The following is a 12,553-nucleotide window of genomic DNA, read 5'->3' on the forward strand; positions in this document are numbered from 1 at the left end:
CAGCACCAGAAGCTGCTCCCATGAGACTCAGGTGCTGGTTCCCACCTGCTCACCACCACCCCCTACCTCGATCAGTTTGACCACATTCACGTGGTCCAGCTTCTTCAGGATGGCAATCTCCTGGTACACCCGCTCCAGGGGCAGCAGCTGCTTGGCTGGTCCTCCCTGGGCAGCCTGGGACCCTCTTGGGGGAGGGCGACCTGTGACCAGGAAAAGAACTCAAGCACCTGTTCCAGGTGGCTGGGCCTCACCGTGGCCCCAAAACCAGTCTCAAGAGAGACTCTTGCATGCCCGTGGTCTCATCCCAACCCGCAAGGCACATTCCATCCCCAGGCTTCCGCTCACGCCGTCTCCCTCTCTACCGCATTCCTAGCCAAAACTAGCTCGGGACAGAGGTCTCCTCCTCTGCCTCCCAGACTGGGAGCTCCCAGGGACAGGACCAGAAGATACATACGTGGAAAGCCATACTGCTTCAGTAACTTCTTTTTGGAAAGGACTTTCATTGCCTAAGGAAGGAGGGACAGAAATGTCACTAGTGTGCAGCCACCAGGGCATAGAACAGACTGGTACATGTGGACTGAGGTCCAGAGAGGCACACTGGACATCTGCTACTGGTTCTGAGGGTGTGGCCCAGGTATGTGTTAAGCAGGGTTAGGGGGTGGCCATATCTGAGCCTAGCCCTTCCCCTTATTCCCCCCAGCTAGCCTTTCTGGAGCTCTCCCCTCAGAGGAATCCAGCCTCTGCTTGCATATCCCCAGGGTTAGGAAGCTCATTCCTTTGCATACTCCTAGGGACAGGGAGCTCATTCTCAGGCAGCCCTGTCTTCTGTCTCCTGAGCACAACTCCTGCCCCACCCCTCAGCCTTCTAGGGCCTGGCTGGGGCAACACCTCCCTCCTATCCCCAGACTCACATAGTGTCTGTCTTCACTTTCGTTGTAGGCCAGCCTCACCACACCATAGGCACCCTGCAGACAGGCATCAGTCAGCCCCACCTGGACAGGGCAACCCCTCCTAGGACCAGCTCAGGAGGTGGGGAGCCAAGCAGCTCTGGTCTCTCCTGCACCCCATCTGCACTTCCCACCACCAGCTGGCTCACAGGCAAATATTGTAGCAGACGGGGAGGGGACTCCTGCGCCCTGGTAACTGCCCCTGCTTGGCTCAACATGGCTCCATGCCTCCCTCAGTCCCTCCTTGTCCACTGTCAAGAACTCTGGGAGTCAGGAATCAGGAGTCATCTTCCACCCTCCCCCTGGGTACCTGGGTACTTCCCACAGGGCACGAAACTGTCCTCACCTCCCGGCTAGGACTTGCCTGGCTCTGCCTCCCGTTCCCTCCCACACAGGAGAAGGAACAGCGCCAAGCAGAGAATCCCGAAGCCCCCACTGCTCTCGGCCTGCCCACTCCTACCTTGCCAATCTCAGTCTGCAGCTTGTACTGGTTCAGCTGCACGCAGTCCTGTGGGGGAAGAGCGAGCACCAGGTGGAGCTGGGTCCGGAGGCAGCACTGCTCCTACCTCAGAGCCCATTCAGGGTCCAATTCTGGCCATAGGCTCCTCATTCCCGGACCCCCAGGTCTCACGAAGCTTTTGAGTTTGGATGGGGAAGTTGGTGGTGCCATCGCCCCCGTATGTGATGAGAAGACGTGGCTCATGTTTGAAAACATGGATGGTGACGCCATGGTTGTGCTTTATTCCCCAGAGGCAGTGGTGAAGGGAAAACGCTAATTCCTGTCTGGATTCTGGAGTTTGGAAGACCCCAATCCATGAGAAACCCATGAGCAACTATTTCCAGAAGCAGCTGAATGAGAAGGTCTAGACTCCAAGGACAAGATGAGGAGCCCTGGGCACAGAGGCTGAGAGCCTGGGTTCAGGCACAGAAAGCTCAGCCCCTGACATCTGTAGACTGCTTAGAACCTGAGTTCACTTTCAGACCTAAGTGGCAAGAACTCCAGCAGAAGCCCAGAGGCTGGAGGCAGGCTGGCCACTTCTGAGTCACAGCAGACTCTAAGAGGCAGAATGAGAGGCGAGGGGTGCAAGCTGGGGAAGAGTTAGGGGGTGGGGGGACACAGCATCTATCTTCACATCTCTAAGAAGACTACACAGGGGACCAGGGAGAGACCTACTTCCTAGGCCTGGGCTGGGAGTGGGAATAGCAGGACTTAGGGAAGGCAGCCTTTGGCTCAGCTGGAGCTCCCCTGGTTGGGAAGAAGCTATATTGTTAGCTAGTGATGTCCCCAGCTCTGAGGGTATGCAAACCAAAGCTAGATAGCTGTGTGGCACAGACAGGGGCAGGAAAGAGTCTTCATTGCAGACTACTGAGGGGCTCATGAACAACCCCTCGTTCTGCCCCACCAACCTCTGCATCTGAGATGGCCACGTGGTGGGACTCGATGGTGGGCCTCCGCCAGGCCCGGGGGGAGATGTGGCTGGCAGGCCCTGTGGCATAAGGCCCAGCCCGTGCCTCCAGATAGCTTCCTGCTGGCCGCTCCTGTAGGGAAAGCTTCCTGGCTGAGAGGCTAGGCCGGGCTGGGAGCAGTCTTGAAGTACTGCCAGGGATCACAGAGGCAGCTCTGGCCCGTGGCGGAGGGTCCACACCGTTTCTAGTAGGCTCTGGGCCACCATCTGCCTCTTCCAAGTGGGTCACATCGATGGCCGCCACCCGTTCTACCAGCTCTGCCCGAGGATCCTGGCAGCAGACAGCTGGACCCCCCTCCATTGCTTCAGTCAAGGGGGGTCTTCTGCGTAGCCTTGTTGGGAACCTGAGAAAAGAAGGCAGAGAAGGCTTCACTCCTGGGTGTCAGGCTGGCTACCAGGTAAGGTAGCCACAGCCCTGTGGGTCCCACCTCCATGCCTTTGCCCTGGCTGTTCCCTCTACCGGGATTGCCAACACCCAAACTCAAGTCTGTCCCTATGACCTGAATGAATTCACATCGGTTCTGCTGCATGCCAGCCCTCTAGGCCTCAGTATCCCTGCCGGTAACAGAGGCAGTCACTTCTGCCTGCTGGCTTCACAGGGAAGCAGAGAGAATCGAATATTCTGGCATCAGGACAGACAGGGCAGGAGCCTGGAGGCCCAGCAGCACTGGAAGGGGCAGAGCCCAGGGTCAGCTCAGCCCCAGCACAGCATGCAGCCCTGTGAGTCATGAGTCCCAACCCTTGACAGCAGAGCACTCCAACACTGCCTCCTGGAAGCTGAGCTAGGCACTAGTAACTCAGAAGCCTTGCTAATGCTTCAGACCCACCCGCCTCCTCCAGGGAGCCCTCCCTGATGTTTCAGCCTCCTACCCCCATCCTTCTCACTGCTTCCAGGAAGACTTCCTGGGGCTCCCGACTCCAGCCAGCCCTGCCTCATTGACATCTGTCAAAACAAGGGGATGGGCCCCGCACAGTGGCTCACGCCTGTAATCCCAGCACTTTGGGAGACCTAGGCAGGCGGATCACCTGAGGTCAGGAGCCTGGCCAACACAGCAAAACCCTGTCTCTACTAAAAATACAAAAATTAGCCGGGCATGGTGGCATGTACCTGTAATCCCAGCTACTTGGGAGGCTGAGGCAGGAGAATCGCTTAAACCCGGGAGGTGGAGGTTGCAGTGAGCAGAGATCACGCCACTGCACTCCAGCCTGGGAAAAGGAGCAAGACTCTGTCTCAAAAAAAAAAAAAAAGCAAGGGGATGGGAACGAGGGGTGAAACAGGGGCATGACATCCCCTGAGACTCATGTTCTCAAAGTCACTGTGTGGCGGCTGAAACATCAGGGAGGTGACCTCCAGCCCTCACCTTCAGCCATGACCCTGGGCTACATCCTCACCCCGGACTGAACCCTGACACTCAGCCTGAGACCCCCATCTCTGTCCCAGGCTTGTAGAGCGCTGGCCATGCCCAATCTGCCGCCCTTCCCCCTGCTTGCGCTGGACTCTGCGTCTTCTCAGGAGAAGGAAGTGAGTGAACTCCTGACCCTCCATCCTTCCTGTCTGCTGGTAACTTCCTCCGAACCGACACAGCAACTGAGAACGTGGGTCTCAGGGAGACCCAGAGTACGCATGGTGAAGTGCCTGCTCCACCCCTCGTTCCCCATCCCCTTGCTTTGACAGATGTCAGTGAGGCAGGGCTGGCTGGAGTCCACTGGCCACTGAGGAGCCAGGGCTGGGTTCCAGTCCTGCCTGCTGACCTACCAAGGGGCCCTAGACGAGGTCCTTCCCAACTCTGAGCCCCAGTCTCCCGACTTGTCCTGTGGATTCCCTGCCTTCCCATATTTCCTAGGCTCACAGCAGGGTGTGGAGGTAGACTGAGGGTGAGGGTGAGGTCCAGACCTGCTGTGCCTGGTACGCAGTGTGTTGAATGAGTGGAAGCCTGGAGGCGGTGGGGCTGGTGCTGACATGGAGAAAGGAAGAGAGGAGGCTCCACACTGGGAACAGGAAAAGGCATGGAAGCTGGACCCAGAGGAGTGAGAGGGAGTTAGTGAGGCTGGAACATCAAGGAGGCCTTCCTGGAGGAGGTGAAGGAGGTGAGAAGGCCGAGTGAGGCAAGAGTATCAGGGAGGCCTCCTTGGAAGAGAGGGCAGCAGACAGTGAGTGCGGCTGTGGCACAAGGAGGCCTCCCTGGAGGAAGTGAGAGGAGACAGTGAGTGGGGCTGTGGCACAGGGAGGCCTCCCTGGAGGAGGTGGGAGGGGACAGGGAGTGGGGCTGTGGCATAAGGAGGACTCCCTGGAGGAGGTGAGAGGCTGTGACATAGGGAGGCCTCCCTGGAGGAGGTGAGAGGGACAGTGAGTGGGGCTGGAGCTTCGGGGAGAGCTTGGAAACCAGACAGCATAGGAAGGAGGAAGCCAAAGCTGGGAACGCCCTCCAGGCCCCATCAGGCTCCTCCCAGCAGGTGGCCCACCCCTCTGCCCCTTCCCCTCACTCCGCACGCCTTGTTTTGCCCTCCCAAATGTAAGTTTCATGAGATTAGGACTCTCATCTGCCTTGTCTCCAGAAGATCATCAGTGCCTGGCATGTGATAGGAACTTGATAAATATTTGTTGAATAAATGAGTGGTTGCCATAGTGATTGTTACAGCCCTGTCCCCATTAGACAGATGAGAAAGCAGCCTCAGAGAGGCAACCCCAGCAAGCCTCAGGCCCCAGTACATATAAGAGAATGAACTCCAGAGTCAGGAGCTCCTGCTCTTTGGCCCTAGGCAGGGACTACGGGACTCAGAGCTACCACAGGCAGAAGCCACAGGCTGTCCAGGCCCATAAAATTTGCGTATTTCCTTAAGGTTGCCATTCTAGCAAGAGGCCATCCTCCTTTAACCTTGAACACCTTTCCCTGCTTTTCTTAGACAGGTAGAGGGAGGCCCAGCGGGTGGGGGTGGGCCCGGGGTCACCCAACAAGTCAGGGCAGAAGGCTTCCTGTTCCAGCCTGAGCCCTGTTACCCGGTCTGGCGCCCAGGCTCTGAAGCCAGGCAGCCAGGCTGCACCCTTTCCTGGCTGGGAGCCCGTGAGCAGGTGGCTTCGCCTCTGTGCCTTGGGTTTTCCTCGCCTGCAAAATGGGGTTCTAGTGGGTCTCACCTCACCGCACGTGGTGAGATGCTGAGGAGGGAATGCCCCTAAGGCACTCAGAACAGGGCCTGCCACTAAGGAGGTGCCGTAAAAGTGAGTTGTTGTTGTGCTGCCGCTGTTGTGATTGCTCGGGACACGCTGCAGCCCAGATGGATGCGCGGGCGGGCGGAAGGCGGCTGCGAGGGCTGACGTCAGGCTCCCCATCCCTCCCTCCCGCCTGGATCAAATTCAGGTGACTAAGCGCGTCTGCGAGGGAGGCGGCCAGCCGGGGAGGCCCGAGGTTCCTGCCGCGTGTCCGGGAGACAGGGCCTGGCGCCCCGGCCGCGTGTGTGAGGGCATGTGTCCACACAGGAGGGAATATGTGTGCGCAGGCTGTAGACCGGGGTGGCGGCGTGTGTGTGTGTGTGTGTGTGTGTGTGTGTGTGTGTGTGTGTGTGTGTGTGTGTGTGTGTGTGTGTGTGTGGTGGGTCCCCACACAGGAGCGCACTGCATGGAGATGAAAACCTCGGTGTGATGTATGTGTGTGCAGGTGTGCTTATGCGCATGTGTGCCTGCAGGTCTCCGTGTACCTATGCCCAGGGTAGGGGGGTAGCCCGCGCCCCTGGGGGCCCTGGGAGCCTGATCCCAGAGCTCATATCTGGACTTTTCCCCATAGTCACTGGTCCCACCAGCCTGGCACTGACTGCTGGGCTGGATTCTGCGCCCCAGGAGGAAACCCAGGCCCATCTGGAGGCTCACACACGGGGTGTCTCAAGGCCCTTCCCGAGCTCAGGCCTCAGTAGATACTCTGTGGAAACTTAATTCGGTGGATAACTAGGGCCATGTAGGCAAACAGAAAGACGGACAGACAGGCTGGGACCCAGGCCCATGGTAAAGCAAAGGATTCCTACCGGCATGGGCACTGGCTTAGTCCTGTGGCCATGAACAGCCAGACTCAAGCCCTCCCTCTTTGGGAAAAACTACTGCAATCCTGTCCTCCCAGGCTGGGGATCTGCTGCCTCAGACAAGTCATTGAGCCTCTTGGAGCCTCTGTTTCCTAACACGTGCATCAAGCAGAAGGCCACCGTCCTGCCAACTCCCAGGGCGATGGAAGGAACAGAATGAGGTATGGACACAGGAGTAGTTTGTGCCACAGCACTGTGGGGATGTGGCTGTGTCTAGAAGCGTCCAAGAGAGCCTTGATGTACAAGGTCCCACCCCACCTCTGCCCCCGGCTCCAAGATGGCCTGGCACATACCCCCCACCCAGGTTTCTCCTCCCAGGCTGTACCCACCCCCCAAGCATCTGACCACTCCCAAGGAATGTGGGTCCCTGGCTCCAGACGCCCACTTGGCCTGGCTTCTTCCTCAGGACATGCTCCATCCAGCTGCATCCCTCAAAGGAGTCCCAGAGCAGGACAGAGCAGGCAGACCCCGCTGCCATCCACGCGGGTTCGAGTAGCTCCGCCTGGGAGGACTTCAGGCTCTGGTCAGGCCTCATTCTGAGCTCTGGAAGGCCACTGTGAACCCCAGTGCCAAGCCGAGGCAGGGGACCAGCTACGTCCAGGCGAGGCGATGGAGAGCCCTGACCAGCAGAGGACCAAACAGAAGGGAAAGCCGCAGAGGTGGCGGCCACCCAGGCCAGACACAGAAGGTGGTCCTCACATCCCTGGGCCGCCTCACTGGAGCCGTGTTTATGATCCTGACGAGTATCTGGATGGCCCTGGCAACGGGTGCCCTCCGCAGCTCCCACCCCCACCCGGGATGACTCAGTCCCCTTGAGGGAGGCCCAGGCGTCTGGTGCCAAGTCATGCTTGACGACTCCTGCCGTGAGGACGCCCGCTCCCACCATCCCCGGGGAGCCCCCAAGCACCGATACGGGCTATTGCCTGACTCAGCACAGCCACCCCCAGCGCATCGTCCTGGCCCACCCACGGAGGCTGATGGTGTCCAGGCCTCACCCTCTGTCCCTCTTCATCCTCCACACCAGGTCTATGCCTCCAGCCCCACTCTTTCCAGCTAGCTGCCGCCTCCCCGTCCATGTTCCCGAGCAGCTCAGATCCAACAGGCCCCAGATTCAACTCAGCACCTTCCCCAAACCTGCTCATCCTCCTCTGTCTCCATTGCGAGACGGGTACCACACCCTCCCCATTCTTTCCCAACCTAGGCCAGCAATCCGGGAGCCCTCCTTGTCACTCGTCCTTTCCCTGCTGCCACACTTACTCTCCACTCCAGACACACCACAGCTTCCCAAATTGCAGACTCTGTTCTGCTGCCAGGCCTCTGTACAAGCTGTGCCTTCTGCCAGGAACACACCTCCCTCTCCTCTGCTGCCTGGAGGACAGCTCAGACATCGCCTCTTCTGAGAGCCCTCCCTGATCTCCCCACTACCGGCTGGGTGAGCTCACCAAGTCAAACCCCTTAGAAGTCCAGATTCTACCCACTGCTTCGTTTCCCGCCATGTCGGTCTTCCCTGACTCCAGGCTAACACCTCCACCCCACCCTACCCCATCCTCCCCACCAGCTGCTAGAGGGATTTCCAACATGCAAATGTGGTTACAGTTCTCCCAGACCTGGCCTTCCAGGAACTTGGAATGTCATGGATAGAGGATCAGAAGTGGCTTCAGACTGGGGGTGGGGGTGGGGGGGTCACAGGCTAGGGAGCAGCCAGGGACATGGATGTCTGGGATGCAAGCACAAATAGTCACGGAGCACCTGCTGTCTTGCCAGGCTCTGTGCAAGCCTGTGTGGGGAGATACAGCAGTGAACCAAAAAGACCAAGTCTCTGCTCTCATACAGTTTAATTTCTCGTGGGGGCAAGAAGCAACAACCAAGAAAACCAGTGATTCACATATGATATGTCAAGTGGTGCATACTAGGAAGAAAAATACAGCAGACTAAGAAGGATCAAGAGAAAGGGGCTGGGAGATGCTGCTGATACAGTGTGGTTGAGGAAGGCCTTTTGGGTGCAGGATTGGAGCAGACACCTGAAGGAAGGAAGGGCGAGTAGGCAGTGTAGCTACCTGGGGAAGAGCATTTAAGGCGCAGGGACCAGCAGGTGCAAACGCCATGAGGGGACAGTGCTTGCTCAGTATGAAGAACAGCAGGGAGGCTGACGTGGCTGGAGTGGAGTCTTCCCCACATAAGAGGCACCTGATAGCAAGAGGAGTTACATCTGGCGAGAAAGCCCCCTCACTCGTGCTGGCCTCAGGGATGGCTTCCTAAAGGAGGTGGCACCTGAGCTCTCTTCTGACCACTGAGCAGGATTTCAGGACGAGGAGAGGATGGAAGTTCGCACGGTGCATAGGAGAGTCATTTCCTCGCTGGAACTCCGGGCTTGGTTTGGGGGTGGGGAGAGCTTGGTGGACAGAGCCCAGGAGGCCCCCAAAGCCAGGGGGAGGTTGTGAGCAGAGGAGTGCCTCCGTTAGGTGAGGTTTAAAACGACTCCCGTGGCTGCTGTGAGGACTGATGGTGGGACACCGAGGAGGAGGAGGAGGGGAAGGGTCCCCAGAGTGTGTGCGCCTGGGACGCAGTGGGGGGTCAATTTGTATGTACTGGAGGAAAGAGGGCAGGGCTTGGGGAGGCCAGTGCCACTTCCCTGGGATCCTCCAGCGCACAGGCTGTGTGTCCCTCCCACACTCCTGTGCCCGCCCTGCAGACACCACCAAGGCCCAGTGGTGTGGTCTGTGACATAGCCTTCTCTGCACAGCCCTGCAACGCCAAGACTTGAGCACACCCCCTCCCCTGACAGGCACACGCCCGTGTCCGCGTGACCCGCCCTCACACACCACTCCATCCTGTCCTGCACCCCCCACGCAGACACAGGCACACTCTCGCGTCCACGTGACAAACGCACACCCGCCTCCAAACAGCACACGCAAGTCCCTGCGCACGTGGACACCCCCCCAGCCACCAGCCCTGCGCTTCCCGGGCCCCGAAGCCGCAGCGCCCGCCTCTGCCGCCCCCTCTCGCCCCAGCCAAGGCAGGACCCTGCGCAGCCAGAGCCGCGCGCCGCCGCCGCCCCATTCATCTCCCACCCCGCCCCCGGCTCCTGCAGGAAGACGCTCCGGAGGGCCGTGGGAGGAGCGCTCCGCGGAGAACCGCACGTGGGTGCCCCGGGCCGGGCCCACTCCGCACAGACGCGGCCTCCACCAGGAGCCGGGCGCGGGGGACGGTGCACCGGGGATGGATGCGGTCCGCAGACAGAAGCGGGGAAGAACGCAGACGGCGGGGCACCCGCGGCGATGCGGTCCCGGTGGCCGGCGCAGACCCGAGCAGACTCCGCGAGGCACCCCGCAGACCCGGCCCCGCAGACAGAAGGGGAAGGATCCCCGCCCTGACCAGATCCCAGCTCCCTCGTAGACGCGGCCTCGCAGACCCCCACGCCTCTCTCTTGCAGGCTCGGGGCAGGTGTTAAGGCGTTCGTCCTCCTGCTCCTAGCCCGCGTCCCCTCCCCGCCGATCCCTACCTGGGCGCCGGGCGACAGTCTCCGCGGCCCGGCGGGCGGCCCCGCTCGCTCCTGCTGCGCGCCCTGCCCCGCCCCACCGCCTCGCTGGGGCACAGATCGCCGAGCTCAGCCCGCGGGCGCCGCGGCTCCCGGCAGTGCTCGTTGCCCCGCCCACCGCCGCGCCCGGCCCGCGCTCATTGGTCGGAGCGAACGGCCCCGCCAGCGCCGCCCAATCGGAGCCCGGGACTCCCGCCCCCTCCTGGACTAAGGGACCGCGGCGGGCTGCGCTGTAGGGGCCCTCCCTCCCCTGCGGCGGGGCCGACCTCGCCACGCCCCCGGCGTCCTGGGGTCCCCGAAGTCCCTCCCGGCCGTGGCGTGGGCCCTTCACCTGGGCCTGCAGGGGACCGTGCTTCCCCGCCAAACCCTTTGCGCCCCCATCCCGGCCTGCAGGAGACAGAGCGCCCCTCCCTCCCGGGCGAGGCGCGGTGCGTGCGAGGGAGGGGCGAGGCCCTGGGAGGAAGGCCTTGAATGGCAGGCCCAGGAGTGCAGCTTCTGCGGGGCGGGGGCAGAGAGGCCGAGAGGTGGCTTAGCACAGAGTGAAGTGCTTGCTCGGTGAGCCGGCGACAGGAATGGCCTAGTGAGGGCCGAGGGAGTGGAGGGAACTCAGCAGGACAGTGAGGTGACCTTCGCTGTGGCTGTTCCTGGGGACTCTGCCCCCACCTCTTCCCCTAACACCTCCGCGTGTGAATCCTCTGGCACCACCACTTGCCCCATATCCTTCCCCCAAATCTAACCTCCTGGGTCCCTGTCTCGAAGTGGAGCCAGGAGCCTGGGAGTCACCTGCTGCTGCCTCCCTGTTTCCTGCTCCAACCAGTCCATCTCCAGGCCCTGCCATGCTGCCTCTTAACTATCCCTGGAATCGGCCCACTCCTCTCCACCCCACTTCCCCTCCCTTAGCTCAGGCTACCACCATCTTGCCCCTGATTGCTGCAGCAGCCTCTGCCCTGGCCTCTAGCCCCATCCAGTCTCACCTACTACTAGCCTTTCTCTACCTGGCAGCCAGAGCAAGTTTTCAGGAACGCAAGTCCACCGAGAGGCATTTTCTATGGCTCACCCTGAGAATAGGTCTAATCAAGCCCTGTATAACCTTACTCCCAACCACCTGCCTGTTTAACGCCTACTCGTCTTTCAGGGTTCAGTTCAATCCTACTTCTGCCTGGAAACCTTCTCCATGACCTCCCCACTTCCAGCATGGGTTAGTGGCCCCACCCAGGTACTTCCTTGTACCTGGCATCTGTTTACCTGCCTGTTCCTCATCGGGACTGGGAGCTCCTGGATGGCAAGCTCTGTGCCTGATTCGCCCAGCACACAGCCTGTCGCATGGCATAGGTGCTCAATGGATGTTTGTTGAATGAATAATTCCAGCAACTTCTGGGTGTGGCTTTTGACCTCATGGTTCAGGATAGCAGCTAGAGCTCCAGCAATCACATACGCATTCCAGGCAGTGGAGTGGAGAAAAGGATGAAGAAGAGGGCAGAGGGTCTGCACCAGCTCTCTTTTCGGGAAAGTTCCCAGAAGTTGCCACATGGCACTTTCACATATACCACTTGAACTTACATGACCAGACCCAGCGGCAAGAGGAAGCTGGGAAATGCAACTTCCATTCTGGGTAGCCACATGCCCAACCAAGAACGAAGGACTGAATTGCTACAGGGAGAACAGATATCCGGAACAACTAGTGGACTCCACCACTGAGAGGGTGGATAGATTGAGGGGCAGAGCCCGACTGTATGCCAGGCGCTGTTTACAGGTCTTTCCTCAACCCTGCTAAAAGCTATTATTGTCCGGGGGCAGTAGCTCATGCCTGTAATCCCAGCACTTTGGAAGGCTGAGGTGGGGGCGTATCATTTGAGCCCAGGAGTTTGAGAACAGCCTGGTCCACATAGTGAAACTGTCTCTATTAAAAAAAAAAAAAAAAAAAAAAAGCTGTTATTATCCTTGACTCACAGAGGAGGCTTGGAGACTTAAGCCACTTCCCCCAAGGACACACAGTGAACTGTGGCAGAGCTGCAGTTGAAACTTGTCTTTTCCTTGCACACCAGACAGGCTGGAAAGTCAGGAAAGGGTGTGTCCTAGGAGCTGCTGGAATGAAATCTTTCGACAAGGAGGGCTTGGACAACAATGTCAGAAGCTGTGAGGCCAAGCAGGATATGGGGCCCAAGTGTCTGCTTAGACCTGGCAACCAGGACACTGCCAGTGACCTTGGCAAGGGCACCTAGGAGAAGTGGTTGGGGTGGAGGCCAATTGCAGAGGGAAGTGTGGACCGGTCTTTCTGGAAGGTTGCAGTGAGGGGAGAGGGGGCAGAGCTGCTGGGGAACCTGGGCCAGGACGAGGCAGAAGAGGGGGACAGATGTAGGGGTAGGAGAACGGAGGTGGCTTCTGCTGGGCAGCCTCTGGGCTGGGTGGTGAGGCTGAACACAGAGGAGGGACCCTTTTCTGCTCACTCGGAAGGGAGGGGGGCAGGAAGTGCAAACGCAGGTGTGTCTGCAGAAAGAAGGGTGGACAGAAGAGGAAGTTCCAGTCTTATAAAA

The 12,553-nt window shown here is 59.6% G+C and overlaps 1 protein-coding gene and 1 long non-coding RNA gene across 2 annotated transcripts in view; one reads left to right on the forward strand and one right to left on the reverse strand.

The window, feature by feature from the left end:
• Nucleotides 1-10,129, reverse strand: part of CAMKK1 (calcium/calmodulin dependent protein kinase kinase 1) — a 32,786-nt gene extending 22,657 nt beyond the window's left edge. The window contains exons 1-6 of the mRNA XM_054459302.2: nt 9,984-10,129; nt 2,355-2,757; nt 1,408-1,455; nt 912-965; nt 455-506; nt 67-200 (exon numbers count right to left, since the gene is read on the reverse strand). Of these exons, the coding sequence (XP_054315277.1) occupies nt 67-200; nt 455-506; nt 912-965; nt 1,408-1,455; nt 2,355-2,714 (648 nt within the window). The 5' untranslated portion in view covers nt 2,715-2,757; nt 9,984-10,129. The remainder of the gene's footprint in view (nt 1-66; nt 201-454; nt 507-911; nt 966-1,407; nt 1,456-2,354; nt 2,758-9,983) is intronic.
• A 90-nt stretch (nt 10,130-10,219) lies between these two features.
• LOC134738753 (uncharacterized) lies at nt 10,220-11,947 on the forward strand. Its single transcript, XR_010124759.1, has 2 exons — nt 10,220-10,447; nt 11,155-11,947. It is a non-coding gene; the product is annotated as an uncharacterized LOC134738753 (long non-coding RNA).
• The last annotated feature ends 606 nt before the right edge of the window (nt 11,948-12,553 follow it).

This window comes from Pongo pygmaeus, chromosome 19 (assembly GCF_028885625.2).
Source record: "Pongo pygmaeus isolate AG05252 chromosome 19, NHGRI_mPonPyg2-v2.0_pri, whole genome shotgun sequence".
Taxonomy (NCBI): Eukaryota; Metazoa; Chordata; class Mammalia; order Primates; family Hominidae; genus Pongo; species Pongo pygmaeus.